The sequence below is a fragment of the Oreochromis niloticus genome, linkage group LG22 (assembly GCF_001858045.2).
Source record: "Oreochromis niloticus isolate F11D_XX linkage group LG22, O_niloticus_UMD_NMBU, whole genome shotgun sequence".
Taxonomy (NCBI): Eukaryota; Metazoa; Chordata; class Actinopteri; order Cichliformes; family Cichlidae; genus Oreochromis; species Oreochromis niloticus.
This window is the reverse complement of record NC_031985.2, coordinates 30,356,902-30,381,723: the sequence shown is the minus strand read 5'-3', so window position 1 is coordinate 30,381,723 and position 24,822 is coordinate 30,356,902. Positions and strand designations below refer to the sequence as shown.

The following is a 24,822-nucleotide window of genomic DNA, read 5'->3' as shown; positions in this document are numbered from 1 at the left end:
GTTTCTCTCTGTCTGTGTCTGTTGTTCACATGCAAAAATCTCATGGATGTCTTGAATGCACTGACATTTTTTATGTAGCAAAACTTTTGAATTCAATTCGATTTTTCAATTTCAGTTTAATTCAGTTTTATTTATACAGCGTCAAATCACAACAACCATCACCTCAAGGTTCTTTCTATTGTAAGGTAGAACCTACAATAAAATGTAATTGTAATGTGTTCTTTTTATGTTGTTTATTACATTTTATAGGCTGCTGAAAAAGCCAAAAGTTTAGTAAATAAATCTTTTTCAGCAGTAAAAAATTACAAAGTCTGCTTACTGTTGGAACTGTTTTTACATTTAATTTATCTCTGAAATTCTGCTGAGCAGCATGTTGCTCTGCAGCAGACTGCTCTGTAACACAGTTGCACTCCTTCATGCAGTCTGGAAGCTTCCCACTAAAACCAGTGCCTTCACAGCCTTCCCATTTAAACTGCAGCAGGTTTGGACTTCTGCATCAAAATAGAATTTTGAAGTTTTTGACAAAATGATCAATAATATTTTTTTTTCTGAATGCAGCCCGAATATGTAGTTTCATATGAACGCTACATTCTGTATTTTCTTTGAATATTTTGATCCTACATACAACGGCATTAAGCTAATGCAGAAATTCCAAAAACTGCATTTCCTTGAATGCTCAGTTGAGGCTAGCTCCCAAAACAGATTGATCCCTAAAGGCTCCCATATTTTCCTGCAGAAACAAACATGTTTACATACTGGTATAAAAACCAGTCTGGGTTTCATAACTCATTTGTTTAAAAGCCTAAGAATTGCATTTTCATGGGTGTGGCCACTTTGACTGACAAGCTATTTCTATTAGGGGTAGGGGGAGAAATTGATACAGCACAGTATGGCGATAGTTTGTTTGGTGATATTGTATCGCTACAGAAACACTAAATATCAGTATTTTATTAGATAATTCAAATATTCTGGGAACACTATGAACAAGAGGGCTCATCTCATTCACCAGCATTCTGAGATAATGTTAGCCGAGCAAACTTGAATTAAATCTGCTCAATCTGCTCAACACAGAATCTGGGCGAGGCTGTAGGGACTTATTTCACTCAGTGATGTTAAAATCAATCCATAACATTTATGTGAAGTGGGTTTTTTCACGGATTATTGGTTGATATTCTGTCTCTCTCCATTAGATTTAAACTTTTATAAAAATGTAGAGACTTTTTTTGTAATTGAGCAAACTTACAAATTCAGTGGATACATAATTTGCAGCTGAAAAATGTGATAAATTGCAGTACTCAGCATATTGCAAAATTCTTAAATCGCAGTAATGTCGTATTTTGAGTTCGTGTCATATTTTGAGTCTGTGTAGTTAACTGTACTAACAGCCCTTCTAAGAAGTCAAAGTTCTAGTTTTGCGGAGTGAAGCTGTATTCATTTGTATGCTACATACCATTAATTAGCAGGTATTTCCTGTAGCTATTAATCTGAAGTAGAGAGCTTACGCCTGACTCTTCCTGTCTCAAGGGGCTCGATGGCTGATGCTAATGTTACCAACACTTGCCAAGGGAGCAACTTCAAGGTTGCCGTTCTGACTTTACATCCACAGAGTGTTCAGCTCGTCCGCTGGCTGATATCTCCACACCTCTCCTCATAGCTTTGGGTCTGCCCTCGCAACATAAACATATAATCTGCTCTTAGCAACTTATTAGAGTATAACCTTTCCTCTGCGCAACCCTAGGCACTTAGTTTGAGCTCAGAGGGATCACCATGGAAACAGCAGAGTTTTGAGCAAGCCAGAACACAGAAGTGTCAAAATCATCATCCCCGACTCCAAACAGCAAAACGGTGACCTGAAGAGACCACAACTGGGGATGAAACGCAGCCCTTCCTTAGAGGTCACAGCTACACTTACCTGCACCTCATCATCATAGTTTGAAATTTTAAAAAAAGATAGTTGACAGCTGTGAGCAAATCTAAGACTTCCCAGTAAATAACTAAATTGCAATAAAAGTGACGCTCGTCCTTAAACACATGTTTTATCACTTCAAAGTGTAACAGAAATCAAACATATCAGTGTCTTATATTGTCAGCAACGTCTGGTCCATTTGGTTTTATTGCACTGAGGTTTTCTTTGCTGCAGCTCCATAAAGAGTACTGTACACCTTTAAGATCAGCTCCCTTCAACCAGTGTGTGGTCAGCACTTCCTTTGGGGATATGCACATCAACTTAGGATGCAAGCCCAGACAAAGTATTGACAGTGATGTCTTTATTCAGTTTTTTTTCATGTTTTTTACCCTTTAGATAACAGACTGACCCAGGGGAAGCAGGCTGGGGAAGAAGGTGGAGGAAGGAAGGCAGTTTGACTAAGGGTATATGGGAGGTAGCATAAGGCCTTGTGTTGGCAGCAGGGAGGAAGCGGTTGTAGTCCAGACTGTGTTCAAACCTTTAACCCACTGATTGGTTTTATGCTGCAGCTGCCAGAGTGCTGTCAGCAAGAGGAACACAATGAGTGATGGGGTAGGGATCCTGCTTACTCTGTCTCTGCGGACCTCTGCTCTCACTTAGCTTTAATTACACTGACCAGAGTGGAGAATTTACACCAGTCAGCCTCTCTGCTCTCTTGTCACCCTGCTTGATTCTTTTATCTTTCCCTGCAGAGTTTCAGAGTATGTGGGACGATGAATCGCAGCATCCTCACCGACTGTTGACTGTGCTCACGTTTCTGTGTTCTCTCTCCAGACGAGGTGACGATGGAGGAGGTTGGCGACGCTGCCCAGCTGAGGGCGGGAGAACTCATCATCATCGTAGTGGTGCTCGTCATGTGGGCAGGTAATATTTCTGTTCAGCAATGCACATTTGTCACCACGGACCTCGGAGGAATCCACTGTCTTTGGGGCAAATGTGCTCTCTGAGTGAGTTCCTGTTAAGATGCGATATCATCCCTCTGTGATGAGTGCCGTGTCGCCTGCAGGACCTTCGAGATGATGTAAAGATAGCTAGTGTGAATTTGGGCGGTAACGCATCAAATCCAGGTCTCAGTTCAATAAACTCATCAACAGGAAGCAACTGCAAAAAATAAGCTAATGGCTTATCAGCAGACAAGCAGCTCTTATAGGAAAATGCTTATCAAAGATGTGTTTATTTAAAGCAAGTACATGCTTCCTTTATTATGTTATAAATGGTGCTGGTACATAGCATGACTCCTGTCCTTCCTTAGTATCCCCATAACATGGATAATGCACATAAGATGGACTGGTACTTATTTATGGTACCTTTCTATTCAATAAGTGTTTCTTATTACAAGTCTCAATCATGTAAACACAAATTCACACACATTCAATTCAATTCAATTTTATTTATATAGCGCCAAATCACAACAACAGTCGCCTCAAGGCACTTTATGTTGTAAGGTAAAGACCCTACAATGATACATACAGAGAAAAATCCAACAATCTTATGACCCCCTATAAACAAGCACTTTGGTGACAGTGGGAAGGAAAAACTTCCTTTTAACAGGAAGAAACCTCCAGCAGAACCAGGCTCAGGGAGGAGCGGCCGTCTGCTACAACCACTGGGGAGAGACCGGTCTCCCCAACCAGTCGCTGTGTTCCAGTGGATACATTGGTGTGTGTCAGGATTTATTACCGGATACTTTGGCATGAGGACTGTAAGAGTCAGGGATCGATTCCCGACAACCCACAACCACCTGTCTATAAAACATTGTCCAGTAACAAGACTAAACTTCCAGCCCTGCTTGCAGCTCTGTGATGATGCTAGCCTTAATGCTGCTTCAAGCTAAATGCTAACATTAGGATTCTACCATATTTACCATTTTCACCATTTCGTTTTGACCTTTCTTCTATAATGCTAAATGTAAAGCACTGATGCTTCTCCTAGATTACATGTCAAAAGATCTTTGACATGGTGACGGTGAGACAGTTTGCTTGAAATTAGTTGAAATCATCATGTGAGAAGGAAAATTCTGTTTGTCAACTAAACCTTAAGAAAGGTTGATCTTGGAGCCATGAGTACCAGATAAAGTAGGAGGGTTGTGTCAGGAAGGATATCCTGCATAAAGTCCTGTCAAATCAGACATCTGGATCCATCTGCTGTGGTGAGCCATTGGAAAGATACGGGAAATAATAATAATGACTAAAAACATCAACATGTTGCTAGTTTGACTCTGGAAACTCTGGAATAGCCGGTTGTCGTTAGGAAGAGCAACTTGGATCATAACCTCAATAGAAAATTACACAGCTGACATCTTTCTTCTCTTTACTCTCAGACTGCAAGCTTACTTATGATCCCTGCAGGCTTAGACTGCTAGGCATTCCCATGATGCATTGAGTATTTCTTATTCACTCTTTTTTACTCTCCCGGTGTTTTTATCACTTGTTTTAATTCGTTTTCATCTCTGGCTCTCTTGCATGTGTGCATTTTTTCCCCTCACCCTACTGGTCTCTACTGGGGTTTCTTCCTGTTAAAAGGGAGTTTTTCCTTCTCACTGTCACCAAGTGCTTTTGTTGAGGTTTCCTCTTTAATATTTGTAGGATCTTTACCTTACAATAAAAAGTGCTTTGAGATGACAGCTGTTGTCATTCAGCACTGTATGAATTGAATGGATTTGAATATTTGTCTTCTGCAAACAATCTGTAATCTGTGTGCAACTCTCTACTCAGTGTCAGAGCAAAAAAATAAATATATAAATAAAACTCATCCTTTTATCACTATTGAGCAGAGTTACATAAACTAGTGTATCTGTCTGTTACAGGGGCAAAGATTCATCCTCTGGAGATTACACACAGTCCCATAAACCAGCGGTCCCCAACCCCTGGGCCACGGACCGGTACTGGTCTGTGACTCATGTGGTACCGGGCCGCGAGAGTTGAGGCTCAGGTGTGAAATTTATGGTTTTCAGGGTTTTTACCCTTAACTCGGTCTTTTCCCGTGTTGTAGTTGTGTGTCTTATTTTGAAAGAAACATTTACGCGTTACCATAGCGACCAGAGAGCATTAAGGGGCAGAGAGGAGGATGTTACTCTCAATGTTGTTGGCGCATTTCAGGAGGACGCTGCTAATAAAGTTACACAGTGAATTTGCGTTTATTATTATATTTACAAAATACCACAGTTGTTGTCTCGGTCGTATCATTTTATTTTGTTGTATTTATCCACAACACCTTAAAGGCAGGTCCGTGAAATATTGTCGGACATTAAACCGGTCTGTGGAGTAAAAAAGGTTGGGGACCGCTGCCATATACGACCACAGTCAGTTCTACTTCCTACCAGCTGCAGAAACTCATTCTTTATAGCAGGCTGTTGCTCAGTAACAGAGGACTTTATGTTGAAATTAATTTTACATCACAGTTCACTTTTTCACTCAAGGTTAAGTGCTTTACTGTGGAAAAAGTAGACTAAATTACACATCCACATGCACACAAGAATGTGGATACTTGTTACTTGTTCTTCTAGTTATTAGTTGTATGATGCATCTCGACACTGTTTCACACGTGCAGCTATAAATACCCCTTCCTAACCCACTTCACCAAGTGCAATGATATACAAATATGGCCCAAATACTGTATAAGGTATATACAGTACACACAGTACTCTGCAGGAGACCTGGATCTCCACTGCCTATTAGCCGTGAGAGGACATGAGACGTGGATTCAAAGAGAGTCGAGAGATAGAGAAGAGAGAAAAACTGAGTCAATCGAGTTTTGAGAAGAGAGGAAAAAAAGAAAAAACGAGGGCATGGTGGAAAAAAACTGAAAGTGAAGGAGGTGAATTATGATTTTCACTTTTTAATTGGGCCTGTGGGGAATGCTTGGGGGATATCACAGCGAGATATCCCATCTCACCCTTTGGTATTGCAGTGATCAGATGAGCGGAGGCTGACATAAGCAGAACCACTGAGGCTGGAGCCCATTCAGGCCTGGATCGCACCCTCCACGTGCTCCCCCACCTTCATGAATTATTCCCTTTCTCCTTTTCTCCGCGCTTGTTCGCTATCTGCCGTCGCATCTGTAACTCCTCTGCCATGTTTTTAATCTCCCTGACTTGAAGGCAGGCTCCATGCGGCTATCTCAACATCACGTTCATATCACCATCTGCTCATTTCATGCTGCCTGTGTCTCTGTTTCTCTCAGCCCCGTTTGAATGGCTTTATTGACACATCAGTAGCACGTATCATCACTTGCAGCTGCTGAAAGAAAAACATTTTCATGTTTTCAAGCAAAAAAAAAAAAAAAAAAAAGCAGTACAGTGAATCCAAAATTGTGGAGGACAAAGTATAAGTTGCTTACTTTTGGTTTAAATCAGGCTATTTTATCAGCTTGTCAGCAAAGTTTCAACATAAACAGTGTTTTACAAAAGGCGATCAATGTCTAACTGAGTGACTAAAACAAGACTTTTTCTGTCTTATAACTATTTATCTGTTACTTAATTACTTTGGTGTAGTATGAATGGCCATGGGAGAGGTCTTTATCAGTAGAAAAAGCTCTAAACTTATTAAAATACATTTTAAAAGTCCAAAATTTACACTCTCCTTCACATTTTCTAAAGCCGTCCAGTGCGCCAGATTGGCGTCTTTGCTGGGCCGATGTCTGACACCCAGTCTTTATCAGCAAGGTTAATATTAAATGACCCAATATGAGGTGTAGCACTGAAGTTTTTCTCAGCATTAGCCAGTGGAGCTGTGTTTGCCTTCCTGTGTTTTTTTTTAACATTATATAACAAGAATAAGGCTCTTAATGTATCTACAGCAGAAACAGGAGTCAAGAGTAATACAAGGGAATGTGCTCGTTTAAAAAAAAAAGCTGTAGCTCTTTCCGATTAAACTCATTTATTATGGCGAGAAGCAAGTGTGGAAAAGCATGAAATAATATCATGCTGGATCGATTGGAAGGAGGATGTTCTTGGACAAGAAATCAGGCAACACACAGAGTAATGTATTTTTTTCTGCTCTTTGCACCTTTCAGGTTAACATCCAGATTCACATTTAGAAATGATTGCCTGGTATTCATGCCTCCCTGAATGTGGTATGCACGAGAGGCGTCGTAGCCTACAGCTTCCTAGTGCTGTTATTAGCATCTTCTGCCACTAAAGTATAGCGGACCCATGGGACAGACACTCCCCTAAGTATGCAGAACATTTCATTGCAGTGCATTTTAAACCTCTTATGGAAAAGGCAGAAGACTTTATGAAGTTACAGTTTTATATGCACCCACCTGCCTAAGACTCTGTGGCATCTATATAAAGCAGCCGTGGGAATTTTTTTTTATTACAAAAATATGATTTGAATTATGAGCTTGTACTGCCACACTAATTTTTGGCAAACAAAATGTGTATCTCACTCAGTCCCACAGCATCTCCTTTCATCCAGATCCAGTTTTGCTTTTTCTTGTTGCTAATGTTTGTTTTTTCTCCCTCCAAATTTGGGTTATATTTAACTATGTTAATAAACTTTGTTAAATTTATGAAAAGTTAGGTTTGGTTATGTATAGATACTATAAATATATATATAAGGTATAAAATCATATAAATGTTACTGTTATTATTTTACCAGAGAATTACCATGCGCATTTGTCTCTCAGGTGTGATCGCCCTGTTTTGTCGTCAGTATGACATCATCAAGGATAACGAGCCCAACAACAACAAGGACAAAGCCAAGAACTCCTCAGAGTGCAGTACCCCAGAGCACCCGCAGGGGGGGTTACTGCGAAGCAACGTCTAAGATCAGCCCTGCGTCACCTTCTGCAATAACCAACTCCTTAAACCTCAGGACAGGTGAGAGACTAGAATTTTTTTAATATTGTCTGCAAACAATCCCATCGTACGTCATACCTCAGAAATACCCGTCTTATTGTGTTTTTATGATATATTTATGTCTTTTTGAGGCAGCAACCTTAATTAAGTTACGATATCAATGTTTTCTCTTTGACTGACCATTTGCTGATCCCCTTTGCTTATGTGTCATTGTATTATTGTGTTTTATTTTGGTTATGGGCGTAGATGGTATGTAAAGATGGCTGTAGTCACTCCAGCAGATAGATCCTGACTGAATTATCAGGAAGCTGATATTAGCGAACGGTCAATCAGTTGAAACAAACCTTTGGAACAACAAACCTAAAGAGACACTTAAAATCACTTTTACCCAGATGAACATGGATCGTTTTAAATAAGCTAACAGAGAAAACGTGAAAGCTAAACCTAAGCTATTCAAAATTTGCTAGCCACAAGCTATCAGCCTCGGTATGAGCAAAGAATAAGATACGAGTGGTTTATAAACATACTGGGAAATAATGTAACCTTACATTTGTTTAGTTATATGAATCTGTTGCAACTCCTTGCTTTTTTTGGTAAGGTAAAACATGTCAGATAAAGGCAGATGTGCAGCAACTCGTTTTCGGCTAATAATTCCAATAGCAGAACACTTTGTCTTCAGTTTTTCGGTAAGAGAAGGTTCAGCAAAAATGTAATAATTTATTCTTTTTGCATCAGAGAAAAGTTCATTTTAAAAAAATCTGAAAAGTAGAAACACCCTTTGATCATGTTATAAGTGACGTTGCATAGTTTGTCCACTAGAGGGAGCTCTGCAACTTCCCTGTTGGCTGTTTGGAACGCCACAAACAACAACCAACTAACCTGACCAGAGTCAGGGACGGCGTAAATTAGTAAAAATAGAACGACGCATTATAATTTTTTTAAACATTTGTTTATGTTTAATGTGTCTGAAAGGAAAAATATATTAGCCAATATATAGCAATATCGGACTTTTAAAATCACCAAATATTGGTGTTGTTATTGGTCTTGAAAATCCCATATCATTCAGGCTCTAGTGACATCAATCACTGAGAAGCAAGGTTGCTTTATGAAGCCTCGAGTAAAGCATCAACACGCTTTTGCTGTGGTCTGACTGAGAGACAAGGCCATACTGGACTTTTATCAGGTGGCGACTTGTCAGTCAAAATACAGGCTTCCTCTAAACTCATACCCTGCTTTTTTGTGCTTTTTGACTCTGATTGGGACAGTAATTTACAAAAACAAAATTGTGTTCTATTCAGCAAAATCCAAAACTAGTGATTAAGACCATAAACTCATCAGCAAACTGGTTACTTGGGTCGTATGCAAGAGAGCAAAAGGCTAATTTTGAGTGCAATTATTGAACAAGCCTTAGCGAATGGGAACAAGAAAGTACATTTTGAAAAAGGCACAAAATAAACATCATCCAGACTAATTTTCAGCCTTTTGTTGTTCAAGTGAAATGACTCTGTTTCTTTCAGATCCTGAGACCAACGGAAAGCCATTCTCAGAAAATATACTGAAGAACAGATAATCCATTACAGAAACTCTTCTTGACACAATGGAGAGCTCTGCAGCTACAACAGGCACAAATGTGAACTTGCAAAATGAAAAGCTGCAAAACAGTGAAAGAGGAAACACCAGATGATAAAACCCCTTTCACTTTTGTAGCAACCCAAAACTGGATCGCGGCTGATGCAGACACGAGATATTAAATGGCTGTCGGTCAAGCTCTTCTTGACGAGAACTGCTTAACCCGTATGTTCCGATTACTCCACATCGGTGGCATCCAATCCCAGGAGTGGATCATTAAACATGAATGTCAGCTTCAGGTTCGTATCATCGGTCAGAGATGGCAGAAGTGCAGACTGCCACACACAAATAGCTGGTCCAGTCGGCACACAACAAAACAAGCTAAAGACTTTCTCTTTTTCTATGTCTGTCCATCTGCATTACCTCCTTTCTGTCTTTATAACAGCCCTCTGTGTAGCAGCTCATCTCTCTCCCTGTCTCTCTGTGTCGATGTCTCAATGATAAGCACATTGCTGTTTGGTGCTTCTCCTGTCGTGATTGTTTTAGCCCTTACAGTCCCAGTCCCGATTATGGAATGATTATATTGTTGGGTCAGAAGTATTGAAAACCGCACAGTTATTTGTTTTTAAGGTTAGATTTAGGAGTTTTCCTTCTCGCTTAAAGGGACTCTTAAGTCCAGCTTGTCAATTCGGGGATAAAAGATCAGGAGAAAATGAAAACCATGCATGTGCGCAGTTGCAGCCAATTTGTTACCAGTTAGCCAACCGTAATTGTCTGTGCATCGGGGGAGGAAAAAGACTGGCATAGCTGGAAAATAATAGATTTCTGTTCATATTGAGGGTTATTGCTCATTAATGCATATGCAGCACCATATGTCATCTGCGATCTGCAGCGGGATGTGAAGGGAATATGGATGAAGATATGTAGGGCATGTTCCTAATGAAATGTATACAAAGGATAGACTGTTTGCCCGAGTTTCTTGAAGACCAATAAGGGAAGCCGAGAAGTAGAAACCAAGACATGTTGTCCAGTTACAGTCAGACCTGTTTTTATGCCCACCGGTAGCTATGAGTTGGAGTGGGTGCAGCCCTGCCAAACAAGCGTATTGTCCAGGAATTCAGAATTTCGGAAAAAGCACAGAAGCTACCTGTACTGTTTCCTGTTGTCCACTATCCCTAATGTTGCCCACTGCCCACAGACTCCTCCCTTCATGTTTAACCCTCTGAGGTCTAAGTAAGCCCTAAGACCTAACCTTAAATTGTGGCAAAAGACATAACTCACTTTTTTTGGAAGAAATAGGAATAATATTTGATGTGTGTCAGTTGGAATGATTATTTTCTTTGGTCCTTGATTGTGAAGACTTTAGAGAACAATTTCATGAAAAGAAAACTTAGTATTGCCTAAGTTGGGGTTTCTGTTGGGGTCATCAGCAAATCAGACCACACAGGGTTTACAAACAGAGTGGCAGAACCTTTTGACTCCACATGAACAACCTGGCTTGTTGATTGGTTAGGTGTTTGTGTGCAATTTAAGTTTTCGTATGACTTTAATATGCTAATCTTTAGACTGCTCGCGTGCTTTTCTGTAGTCTAGGCGATGGTTATGCCTACCTCTGAAGTAGCCCACCTATTATTCCCACACTCCACCTCTCCAGTCCAGGACTATAAAAACCAGTCCAGGACTATAAAAACCAGTCCTGCCACTTTTGTCAGAGTAATTAACAAACTAAGTGATATGAGGCTTTGTCCTGTAGATTTAATCACCCAAACTTTGATTGACTTACGATGACTGAAAACCTGGATGGTGATATAATCTATGTGCTACTAAGTGTATTTTTCAGTTGTTACAATAACTAAAAAGACAACTTAAACATGTGTCACTATCTTTAATACTCTTGACAGTTGAACAGTTCAAATTCATATTCATGTCTAATGTAACAACCAAACTAATCAGTTTTATGTGGCCCAACCACAGAAGGATTATCTGCAAGTTTTTGTATTGATCCGATACCAATTAATACATAGCAGGCATTACCTATAACAATACTGCTACTTTTGACCTATGAAGGCAGCTTATGTTGGGGAGGGCAGTGTTTTAGGATTTATGAGATGAATCGTTAATTTGCAAATTTTAAACACTAAATCATCGTAGTTTTTACTTTCCGCAATAATTAGTTAACACAACAAAACACAACTTTCAGCTTTTCATGTATTTTCAAAATGAATTTTTGGGAGATCTGGAATGTAAATGTGCCTGACTCTAAAGCACCGTGGGTCAACTTCTGCTGTTAAAATGGGCAATAGGATTTGAATAAAATAGACATGACAGTCAACACAAAAAAGGAAAGACACTTTTCATAGTGTGTGTTTAAAGTTGTTTTTTTTTATTTCCCAAAAAAGTAATTTAACACACTTCAGTGGGCTCCATACTGAACTTAGAGGACGGAATCAAAGTATTGATCGTATCACACTAGTATCGATCCTAACAATAGGTGGGTGGATCCAACCGCCTCGACTCAAGATTCCAGCAGGGCATGTAATGCAGGAAGGAGTTAAATGAAGACCAAAATCAACAATCAATTAGTCCTGCTACAAAGTATGTCTAACCATAGCCTTTTATAATTAGCTTTGGGTAGGGTGTGGCTCAGGAGGTAGAGCGGGTCATCTACCAATCAGAAGGTTGGTGGTTTATTCCCGTGTCTGTGTGTTGAAGTAACATTGGGCAAGATACTGAGCTCCAAGTTGCCCCAGATGCATCCATCGTGTGCGTGATTGTTAGATGAAGGCACTTGTCTAAGACTTGTCTAACAAGATCTAGAAAAAGAGTCATTGGGTGAATGAGGCTTGCAGTAAAAACCGCTCTGACAGCTCACTCAGTTTTAAAAGAGCGCTATATAACAACGGTCCCCAACCTTTTTTGCCGCACAGACCAGTTTATGTCCGACAATATTTTCACGGACCAGCCTTTAACGTGTCGTGGATAAATACAACAAAATAAAACCATTACCGGTACCAAAAAATGAAGATTTATTCCTAACACACGGGGAAAGACCCAGGGAAACCGAGTTAACGATAAAAATGAGAAAAAATAACGATAGAAACTGATAAAAACCCTAAAAACTATAAATTTCACACCTGAGCCTCAACTCTTGTGGCCTGTGTACGAAACGACTCACGGACCGGTACCGGTCCGTGGCCCAGGGGTTGGGGACCACTGCTATATAAGTACCAGTCCATTTACCACCAGTGTGTACTTAACAGCAGCTGAAAGTAGTCCCCAACATATATAATCTGCTAATTCCTGATTAGGCAACATTTGTGGATAAAAAATCATAACTGCCCAGATGTTTCATGTTTAAAAACAGAAAGTAGATGTGTTTATGGCGATTCTAAAGGTTTATGTCTTCAGTTGGAGCAGATGGATGAAAAGTGAGCGCTGCGGGCAGATTAGCGAACAGATTGTTGGTTTTAGTCTTTTCTCCGGATTTGCAGACAAAAACATATATATGTAAAATAAGGAGAAGCTAATTCTCAAAAGCAAAATCAAATGGAGATTATATTTGAAGTCAAAGGAAATCATTATTTGCTACCTAAGCTTTTAAGCAGATGTGGATACAATATTAATAAATGAGAAATCCAGTGTACATTTTTATAGTGTTACTACTCCAAGGGATACAAAAGAAGGAGCAAAACACTTCATCTGGCTAAAGATAAAGGCTTCGTTTTATTTTAAGGTTTCCTGTTAAATTATATTGTGTTATCTGCACAGTTACAAATATATTGGACAGCAGCCCCTTTACACTGATGCTCTCTAGTTGAGTTCCCTCAAAAAGTCAGACAGAAAAATGCTGCGAAGCTGAACTCAGCAGAGTTGCATCCTTATTAGAGATAATGAGTGAATGTCTGAATGCCTCGCTGGTTGAGATGACTGCTAATAAGGAGCACGTATACGCACATATACGATTTAAATACTGCCGTGTGCTGAGAGAGAGCAGGGCTTTGCGTTCTCATCTCAATCAATTCTGCCAAGGCCTCGCCCTGCCATCCATTTTTCACCCTCTCCCTACTTTATCAGCCTTTCTTTTTTTCTTCCTCTGTCCCCAGCCACCTTTATCCACCTGCATTCTCCCCCATTTATGACTTCACCCTCACTTTCAATCCCTCTGTCACAATGCTCTCTTCCTCATATATCACATCACCCTTCCTTGTTTCTACCCTTCACCAGTCTTGTCCTCTCTCTTCTTTCCTCTCCCCTGATTCTCATTATATCCACTTTCAGGCTCCCGTTAGCTGCCTTCTCCCTCTCGGCATCAGCTCTGCTCTCTCATTCATTCGACCCGGCCCACTGCCTATCCCTCGCTCGCTCTTCTGCCCATTTATCACCTTTTTGTCTCAGTCTGGCTGAGATGGACACTTTACCTGGTAAACAAGTGAAAAAAATAGACTAAAGGGAGGAGGAAAATGAGAGAATCAGTGAAGGAGAACTCTTGAGGAAAGGGAAAAATAAGATAAGTAGAGGAATTTTTTCACTGATAAGCACATTTAAGTATAGCCTAAGCAGCACTTTTTACACAGTTTGGGGCTTTTCTAAAACAAACAAACAAATAATCTGACAGCAAAAGCGTAAAAACCTATATTTACTCTAATAACTGTTAGCATGTCTGATTAACTAGCTAACTAGACAGTCCTATTCTAAACCAGCATTGTGTTTATGCAGCATTTCTGACATTGTGGATGCTAGCATTTCATAGTTACTAATTAGCAAGCCTGCTCTCTTTATTGGATTTGGGTGAACAGCACCAGCCACTAAACGTACCAAGCACATTGGTTAGTCTTTATCCTTAAAGCCTTTTTGTCTTTTGATGTGAGAATGGTTTGAATGTAATAGTAAGGCCTTTAATATTTCTTTATTAATACTATATAACTTGTAGTATTTAGCAGCTTTACATGATTCTTTCTTGATTTAATGTCCTCTGAAAACCACAAGTCTTTAGGCATGATAACCGTATAGGCATATAGCCAGTGTTGCCAAGGGAAATTGCTATTGGTTGTCCTAAAAGTTGCTAGAAGTCGCTAAATGATGTCATTGCCTAATTTGCATAATTGGTCATGCTTATGTAATTGTAACCGAGCCATAGGAGAGAGAAATAACATCGTGGAAGAGACATAAAATTAGTTAAAAAAAACCAAAAAACCCCATCCTAAATACATTTAGAATATATTTAGAACTACAAATTAAATTTCTTTTAGCAATTATTGTTTTTTTAATGTCCCAATTCCAACCCTCCTCCTTTATCCAAGCTTGGGACCAGTCAAAAGTGACTCTGCACAGCAAAATCTCCAGTGTTAAATTAACACTACAGAGTGTCTATATGTGTCCACACTGTTGAGTGTTAAATGAACACTTTTGACAGTGTTGTCAGCACTGCTCAGCACTGAGCAGTGCTGATTTTCTGAACACTGGAAAATAACTCAAAATGTTAGAAATATTCCAGTGTTAGAAAATCAGCACTGCTCTGTGTTAGTCATTGTAAATCTTGAAAACTGACTAGGTTACTTTTAAAAATACAACACTGTCAAAAGTGTTCATTTAACACTCAACAGTGTTATATTTAACACTCAACAGTGTGGACACATATAGACACTCTGTAGTGTTAATTTAACACTGGAGATTTTGCTGTGTGGTGGAGTTACTTCTTTTGTGTGTGTGTGTTTTTAAGTAGTTTTAAACTTTGTGATCCACAAAAAGTAACAGTAAAAGAAGAACTGACTGCGTTACAGTCAAGGCGGGAGCAGCGGCTTCGCTCATGTGCGATTCATTTGCAGTTTGGACGTGTAGGGGTGAGCATGTCCTGCTCTGACAGCAGATGGGGGCGACTCCTGTATGAGGACTACCTGCCGCCAAAGGCGAGGTGCCCATGGCAGCACCCACTGCTTGTTGAGAGTAAGAGCGATATGTCCTTTCACGTCAAAAAGTCGTCATAAGTCTCCAATAACACCAGCAAAAGTCACCAGATTTGTCGCTAGTCTCTTTTTAGAAAAAAAGTTGCTAAGGGGGTCTGAAAACTCGCTACGTTGGCAGTACTATAGCCTTCAAGACAAGGTTTTACTTGGGGCTAACTTTAGCTTCATTAGCTTGATAGCTATAGCTCATATTGTATGCTAGCATTCGCTGTTTTTCAGCAGCCAAACTCAGCAGCCACTGGTTAGAATCCAGTGAACTGGTCACTCTTGAATGAGAAACTGTTTGCATCTAAATTTGCAGAATTGTTCAAAAGAATTAACAATAATATCAAATAGTTGCACAGGGAAGACGAGTGTAGCTCAACAGAGGAAAGGTTTAGTGAATGGACATTGGAAAGGTGTTCCAAATGAAAGAAGGAAAAATCCACAAAAGTAATTTAACAGCAGCTATAAAATCTCATCTTTGCTGATCTTTGGTGGTTTAATTTATATGCCTGCGATATCGAGGCATATAAGCGTCACACTTTTGATCACAGAAAGCATTGAAACATTGGTTACTCTTTAATGTGGGATGAAGATTAAAAAATCAACAAATTCATTCACATATCAGTTTCTTAAACCATACTGATGTATGAGAGATTGTATGAGAGCAGAGAGATTGAAGAAATTACTTCGAATGAATAATAATTTAGTAGAGTATAGGGACAAACTGTCTGACATTAAAGAAACTAAATTAAGTGGCACAAAGGCAAACATTCAAAGAGAAGACTGATGATTTTGGGGAGCATATGATACTTGAGGCAATGACAGAAGTAGGGCACCATGACCAGCACTGTAGAGCACAGCAGAATTAAAGAACAAGCATGTCAAACAAAATAGACTCCAGGGAAGTGAATGTCAGGCTTTTTCAAAGAGAAGTGTAGCTGGTCTTTTAGAAACTTGCGTTAGACTCGCTGTTGTTGCTCCGTCTGCACATGTGGACAAAGAGGAAAGCAGAGAAAGGTTTCAGTCAGCAAATCTGGAAGTATTTTTAAAAAGCCCTCTTGTTTCCCATTTGACATCCTTTTTAAAAGGTCTGCTAAAACTGCGAAAAAGAGGACAGGAAGGATATTCCTATTGTGCTGGTGGACATGCTTCTAATATTTTCTCTAAGACACATTCTGTGGAAAGATTGATTCTGCTGAAGTAAAACATTGTCCATGTACATGCCATCACAAGAACGGAGGAATCTGCGCTTTGTGTTAACATCTTTCGCAGAAGTTGTTTACCTGCTCTTTAATTGTTTCTTGTTTAAACTGATTGGTGGTAATCAAAATGATTTTGCGAGCGTTTAGCTGAGATTCTGATGTTTCTCTGGATGTCATACATGTCTGTATTTAAATGACAGACGTAGTGGCACAGCCTGTGAAACCGGATGCTCTCCCTCTCCTGGTATCAGGAGCATTGGGGTTCAACAGGTTAAGCTAAATTAATGATTGGTTTTAGAAATGAAGAAGTCCAGTAGCCTTGTTTTCAAGACCCCAAGACAGTGTTGGGCCATATTCCAGTCAGCACACTGCTTTCTATGTTGAATAACCAGGCCAACGCAGGTGAATCCTCTCTAAAGACATCAATAATTAAGTTGGTGCCCACTGATGTGCTTTTCCTTTGATTTACCCTCCCCTAAGCAATGCAGTATGTGCACCGAGGTAAGATCAGGCTTTGTAAAAACCAGCTGGTGCAAACAGCCCCACATCACTGCACATATCCCCAATTTTACTCGAAAACTGGTGCTACAGCTCTGGTAGAAGTAATTAAGTACCAGTGAAGTTTGTAGGCGAGCTTAAAGATGAGGGCATCATCTTCTCTACAGACTAGATCTGAAGGAAATATACAGTATAAAAGGTGGACATACTGTAATGTTACGCATTGCTTTGCAAAGTCCCTTCTTGATTTCTTCTACTGAGCATTTTCATTGCAGTCTTGGTGTTTTGAAACCAGCTATGGTGAGAAAGAAGCAGGTCTGACTGTGAAACTGCATGCTCATTGGCCAGCTTACTGTTGACAAGTTATTAGCCAATGAACATACACTAATCTTCTTTCTTAAAACAAGATTTATAAAAATGACCTTGTTTTTGTTCATTATGGCCCAAAATGAGTAACCATAAGCACAGCAGAAAAGCATGTCCAGAGGTCAAGCGCGATGGGACCAGGAGTCTTTTTTGGTGTCGCCCCCTGGTGGCCATTAAACAAAACAGATATTTAAGGCATGTCGTATTGGCTTTACTTTTCAGACCTGGGAAGCTACACCCATCTTTTATACTGTCTATGGACAAAATAGCAAAACGGACAAAAGCTATTATAACGCAAATTAAACAAACTAAATCTGCTCTTCTTTTTAACGTCGCTTTTTTATATCACTTGTAATACGTTCCTCTTTGTTATCATTGAGAAAAACACTGAAACCTTTTCTGATACTTGATTCTAACATTAGATTAATTTGACAGAATGACATTTTTTCTTCCATTTACGAGCAGCTATTACTGCAAATGAAACCATAAATTCACTGACAACGCAAATACAGGAAACTTTCTTATTTTTTTGCTTAAATTGTGGCCATGATGTCCAAAAATACGATGAAATTCTTTTTTTATTTTGGATGCAGAGATCCAAATTGATATTAGTTTTGACTCATGAAGAAAAAAAGAATTAAGCTATTTGTAAGTACCGAGTATAGTAAGTATTCATGTCACGTACATGACGTGGGAACTTTCCCCTAATCAGGGTGCACGGGGGTAAACACTAAATGTAATCTGAGGGTGATAAAAGTACAAATATACTTAGTGATTGTGCAGCTACCGAAGTTGAAGTGGTAATTTTCATAGCGGTCGAATCCAAGCTCACATAGACGCACACTCACTCATCCACCATGTCTATTCTCCAACTGGCTGCAGTCCAAACTGACACATGGGGAGAGAAGCAGCAGAAGGTAGGCCTGTCCCAAACAGCTCAGTCTCTGTCTATCTGACGCTGCAGGAAGCCACTGAACAGCTGCTCAAGGTGAACGTCCAATGAGGCATGTGCAAATATGAAGCTCGAGACTGGGAGAGAGACCCAAAGACAGAGACCGAGTGAGGCACACGCACAGAGGGGAGGATGAGTCAGAGAATCAGAGGGAATAGGCTCATGAGTGACAGACGCAGAGGGGCAGGAAAGATCGTTATACCCGGTGGGGTTCGCTGAGTCGAACCTCCGATTTCAGTCACGGCGACAAGTTCGAATCTTAACAGGGGTGTCTTTTGTTTGCGGCGTGACGAGAGTCTGAATTTGGATTTGAATGTGTCATCATGGACAGAAACTACTCTAGCGAAATTGTAAAAAAAACCAAAAACATTTGCGCCACAGAAAATCTGACAACTTATCACATTGGCCAGACAGCATCCGATCCACTCACCAGTTCATACTCCACTTTGTGTCCATAGGTGTCCTGAAAGCAGCTCATACTTGCAGCAGAGGACTTTTAAGTTCTCATTCACACTCACAACCTCTCTCCTTTGTACATCATAAACCCAGATATAACTATGTAATTTAAGTCATTGTGACATAATGAATATCCGTGAGCTTCTCAGTAACCCCGGCCTTAAATCCAACTCCTCTTCATCTTCAAACCAAAGCCTATGGCATGGCTAAAAAAGAGCCAATTCCCACTTGTTTGCCTGTACTGTAGACTGGATGACTGAATACTGAGAACCTTGAATAATCACCCCAAGGCCCTACATAGTGTAGAGAAGAATAGGGCCGTTTACTTATGGCATATATTGTTCATTATGTCAAAGCAAATAACCAAGAAGCATGGATTTACAGCAGAATAATGTGAGTCTGTGTTTTATGTACAATCACCATGTCTGTTGAACCATTTTGATGTTAATGGGATAAAACCTGTTCATGAGGGCTAGCATGACTCTGCTATTGTTCACACCCATGGTATATATATATATAAATATACTATTTCTATGAAAATATAAATGTCTAATTATGTATCAACACGGAAAAGAATTAAAATATTTTCAAAGCACCATGTATGTGTCGTCTTGTTTGCTGCACTCGCTGTACATCTGTAATAATTATACATTTATACTTAGTCATTTATCAAGCAAAAATTGTAACTATTTACAGCTTTTGATTCACTCACATGATCAGTTCACTTTTATTTACTGTATATACCTCCAGTCCACAATAACAATCATCTTGAGACCCTTTAATATTGTAGGGGGTTTACCTTACAGTGTAGCGTTCTTGGTGAAAGTGGGGAGAAAGAACTCCGTTTAGACAGGAAGACATTTTGACAGAACCAGTGCAGTAGTGGAATATGGATATTTGGGAAGTAAAATGAATGAAACAAGCATCCCACTGGTCATGTAGCTATTTTTGAGTGCCCTTATTTTATTCTTGGATCTACTACAGTAGCTTAGCATCAATCACACAGTTCAAAATAATCCTTATTGACCTTGGACTGGGCCTCAGGCCGACCTCTGTCTGAAACAAAGCATTTTAGTATCAGTACTTTGTCCCAGGCCAGCTTTCTTGTGACTGGCTGCTCTTGCAAACAAAAGGTTTAAAGAGCAGGTGGGTGGGGCTTCTGTGCTCACAGTCAGACTAGGTTGTTTTGGATGCCATGGAAACCATGCATTTCATGACACAAATTAAGGAAAACTATTAAAGTTTTATATATATATACATATATATATATATGTATATATATATATATTGATAGAGATATCAAAATTCTGATGTAATTCAGTTTAAAAAGGGCACTCTATTCAGTAAGAAGCCCTGTCGCTTTCTCATGCTAAATAGAGACTTTCACTTGCTCGTATTCATGCTGTGAAGAAGAAAAAGGTATTGAACCAAGCCTAACACTAGCCATCACCAGCACTAGAAAAGCAGAGCCATCAATACCGAGACGTCATGGCTTGTAAGCTGCTGCCACTTTTCGCAGTAAGGCTGAAAAGCAGAATATGACATAGTTAAGAAATAAATGTCTGGATTTAACATATTTAAATTTAAACAAGTTTCTTCAAAGTTCAAAGCTTGTTTCCTCCTCTGTGAGAGAAGAAGCTGTTGGATGCACTGTGATTTATTTTGTGACTACGTCGAAAAGTCGATGTGACAGTCTTCCATCCTGAGCTCCATCCTTGACAGCAGCAGAGTGAAATAATCCCCAGTATCCACTGTGCCTGGCCCCAAGTTTGTACCAAATTAGTCTAAGTCAATCTCATTAAGTGTATAAAATAAATAAAAAAAATACAGCAATGTAAAGATCTTGAAATATATTATTACCCAGCGTTCTTTTTGCACTCGGAGAGAGAAAGATGCTTGAAAAGGTACTGTTTTTTGTCTTTTTGTTTTTTAAACAACCAGTCCATAAATTTCAGCTTTCACCCTCATGGGGCAGCATTTTGCCAGCGATGTAGTGAGATGCATACTGGATTTAACATTTCATACTTCTTTTAGGTTTCCACCCAAACATCAAGCCACTTTGCCTTTTGCCGGGATCATCGTTGAACTTGAAGTGCCTCATTGCACCATCTTGTGACAGACAGCGGTATTACATCAAAGTACAGCCTGGCCCTGTTCAGTTTCAGTTGATTTCTCAACAACATCATACACAGATTTTTTTTAACAGGTTCTCATCCCAACACATACCGACGCTATGTGACAAATGGTCGGTATGTTACGCTTTCGGAGGCATGAGAGGCGTTTATACATGTAAATGTGTTTTACGTTCTGATCGTGAATCACTTTGGAAAACACTGTCTGATAGGCTTAAGGTTATGGTTAAGGTTAGGGTTAGGGCTGGAGTGAACGGCTGGAGCGTGTGTTGCTGCCGCGAGTGGCATTCTATTGGATTCAATTGAGAATTACGAGCGTCTCATAAGGACGCCGAAGTTTACCTTTCTCGTTGCTATGGGACTCCTCAGGATGTAACAAATCGTTGGTATGTTACGTATTGGGAATGAGAATGCTCTGATGATTTTTGGACATAAAGTCTAGGTGATTGTTTCTTCACAATCCTGTGATAGCTTTAGCTATTTTTAAAAGGTTTTAAACTATTTTTAAACTATTTTTTTTAATTAATATGTTTTACTGTTTTTACTCTAAATGATGTCAGTGAGAGTAGACATCCCTAATTAGTGACTCTGATTTTAAAACCTGTTGGTTATGAGGGGCAGCCAATCAGACAAAAGTTGTTTGAAAGGGTGTCTAGCCTGAGAGGGAACATACTAGAAGAGCTTGTTTCAGAAGGAGGCTGCACCGAGGCCAGGCAATACAATAAACAAGAATGATATTGGTCCTCTTTAAACTGTACAGAGCTTCACCCAACACACTATGTTATTTCGTTAAGATGCGAGAAGAGTTCCACAAATGGACCCCGAGTTAAAATAATAAGTATCTTAATGATCAAACTGTATCATATCCATTAAACAGCAGGCAGGTGACGCTTCATTCCAGCCTTGATGTGATCCTAATGAAAGATCTGTATCGGCCCAATATATCAGAGCTTTTGGAAAAGCAGATGTTATCGCTCTGAATGCTAATGAAGGGTGTGGGTGGCCAAAGTTGGCCTCCAGCATATGGGGTGTGACAAGGTTAGATTGCAATGGATGTGGCCCAGGCCTTCAAACTCAAGGCTGGTTTACTGGGCTGGATCTTCAGTCGCCATGCATCAATATAACAACCCAGGAACACTCGCACACTTGCACACACACACACTCCCAACTATCCAGGGCATCATGCGGAACTCGAAACATAAATTAGACTGAGGCTCCAGAGAGCGACCGCAGGTGTTCACACACACACACACACACACACACACACACACACACACACACACACACACACACAGAGCTGCTAATGGTTGCTGTGTCAAATAAAACGGTGATATTTGCTTTATAATGAATGGAGTAAACAGCAGTGGCAGATGATGACTGCAAAGATTGTCAGAGGAGGCTGATGGAGGCTGATGGAGCCTGTGCATGCGTATGACATAACCAACGTATACCCTCGCTGACCGCTGCAAAGTCTGTTTACCCGCAAGGTTTTACTGTTGAGTATAAGCCAGGAACTTGTATTCAACATGCTTATGACCATCGCCCAGTCTCTGTTTTAGTCCCTCTTGCAGCATGTTTGCACTTGCATGTTTCCATCAGCGTGTGTGATTGAAAAAGGGAAAAGGCCACGGCGAGCAGCGTAACAGTTAGAAAGCAATTAAGAGTATTTTCCTTTCAGAGAATGAGAGGACGAGATCAATGGTGCTTGGTGCATGCTCGGTATGAAGCTGGGGTTAGGGTAACAGGGAGACATGGTGCTCAAACAATCCTGAATAGAAATCTTTTTGGACAATTGCAGCTTTTTTAAAAACCTTATTTTGTTTGAAAGTTTGCACATTTTATATGTTTTTATTAGATTTGAATGGTGATTTTATCTTGTGAACACAACCATTTTAGGCTTTAATGACTTTAGACACCTACAGCTATGAGATGATAGAGGGACCTCAGCTAAGCAAGTTTACCTGGGATATTCATAAATTGAGACAATATGATATGGGCTGTACAGACCTTCAGAAAGCAAATGATGTTTAGTGTGCAACAAGAATTTTATTGAGTAACATTCCCTAAGTCAAAATAGAACTTTAGTGGAGGTCTCTCTGGAGGTCTCACTGGACATGCTGGTAGGCAAGAAGTGAACCAGCTCATGGGGGTGAGAAGTGACCGTCAGGGGAGCAGAAACAACCTGACCACTACCGGCACGCTTTAGCGCCGGAGGTTTTTCGTAAAGCTTTTATTTGAGTATTTCTGTTGATCCGTACAATAAATTTGCATGTTAGCTAATTTATTTAGATATAATATTTTGATTTAAATATAATGTTTAAATTCAACATTTAGATTTGCCATTTAAAATTGTGTTTTAAATATAAAAAGTTACAAATGTTTTACTAAATGTTGTAAAAAATGACTCGAAAAAACATGTTTTTGTCGGGTTTTGAGCTAAATGTGGAAAAATGCTGCTGTTAATTTCAGCATGTTTCAGTTTACAAATGGCACCCTATATAGTTTGTCTGTTTACTTTTTTAATTTTTCAAAATTTGAATCACACATTGACCGTTTAAGTTAAAATCCACTGTGGTGGTGTGCAGGCATTGTTGTTCAAAAACATGGATTTAACTGTATTTAGCTATTAACAGATATGAATGCTATCGGCCTTGGCCTTGTGAATAAACCCATTTCAGCTAACCGATCAGCAAGTTTGACCTCTACAGCAACAGAGGTTAAATCAGGGTAAAATCAATACAAGGTTAAAGAATTATTATTCATGTAATATTCACTGCTGGTTTGTTTTGGGAGAGGACAGTCAAAAAAACCCCTCCAACAAGCTCCTCTGTCCTCATGTTCAGTTAGTCTACAGCTGTGTAGCTCACTTTCAAAGCTCAGCGTGCTAAAATACCCAACTTGGTGTAGCTTCACACCTATGATATCAAACTTTTCATCTTACTCTAGGCAAAACAAAAAAAGTGCTTATATATATTATCTTCCTCTCTACCTTAGAGGAGAAGAAGTACCTTTTTGCAGGCAATTTGTTCTGTGTTTTTTCCCCCTTTAAGAAATGCACTAAGGTTTATACCAGAAACCTTAAAAGCAGAGCAATGGAGGAAAAACAGGTAAGGTACCTGAATTTTAGATGAGTACTTCCTTTTAGAAGGTTTTCCCTGGTGTAGTGTTCTTCAGAAAATGTAATATTCACTTTAATGTAATATATATATTATATATATATATTTACATTCCAACACAAAAAGTTAAATCTTCCCATCTAACTGTCCGCTGAGTTTTCTCTAAATATATGTCATATACCACAGTTTTTATCCACCTGCTGTCGCTTGACCTTGATGCCCAAAGGCTCGCTGAGTCTTTAGCAAACAGCCTTTTAAGTGTTCGTGCTTACAGTACCTGTCCCTTTTTCTTTTTTTTTTTTTGAGGGAGAGGCGACTTTTGCCTGGCATTTTTTTTTTCCTTTCTCTCTTTTTCCACTGTGCACGCTTTCATCAAACTTACAGAGAGTGGAGACAGAGAGCTGGAGCTCCCTTTGAGGAAAGACTGTTAAATAATGCAGGTGGTTAAGTAAGCTTGTCGGGACGAATTGTAAAAAAGCCCCTGCTTCACTGAGCCACAGCCTGTTAGAGAGAGAAAGGGGGGAGACCGCGTGACTTTCAGCCCTCCAGAGTCCTCTTCACACATGGGTCGAATACAGAACGTGGCAAGGAACGTGTGTGTGATGGGGTAGCCAGACAGGTCCCGGTGTCCTCTCTCCCTGATATCATGTCCTCTTGCTTGTGGTTTATAGATCAATCTGACACAAAGCATCCTTTCCTCTTTATGACAAGCCCTCTCAGAGCCCATAAAGTTGCATTTATTGACCTACGCTGTCACTTTGAATCGAGGACAACAGGGCGGGCTTCATAAACAGAATTAGATATCATTGTGTGGCAG

At 39.7% G+C, this 24,822-nt stretch overlaps 1 protein-coding gene across 2 annotated transcripts in view; it reads left to right on the top strand.

Moving 5' to 3' along the window:
* fndc5b (fibronectin type III domain containing 5b) overlaps positions 1 to 19,353 on the top strand; it is a 38,996-nt gene extending 19,643 nt beyond the window's left edge. For both annotated transcript variants that reach the window (XM_003443812.5, XM_025902363.1), the window contains exons 4-6: positions 2,741 to 2,830; positions 7,595 to 7,787; positions 9,284 to 19,353. In XM_003443812.5, the coding sequence (XP_003443860.1) occupies positions 2,741 to 2,830; positions 7,595 to 7,734 (230 nt within the window). In that variant the 3' untranslated portion in view covers positions 7,735 to 7,787; positions 9,284 to 19,353. The remainder of the gene's footprint in view (positions 1 to 2,740; positions 2,831 to 7,594; positions 7,788 to 9,283) is intronic.
* The last annotated feature ends 5,469 nt before the right edge of the window (positions 19,354 to 24,822 follow it).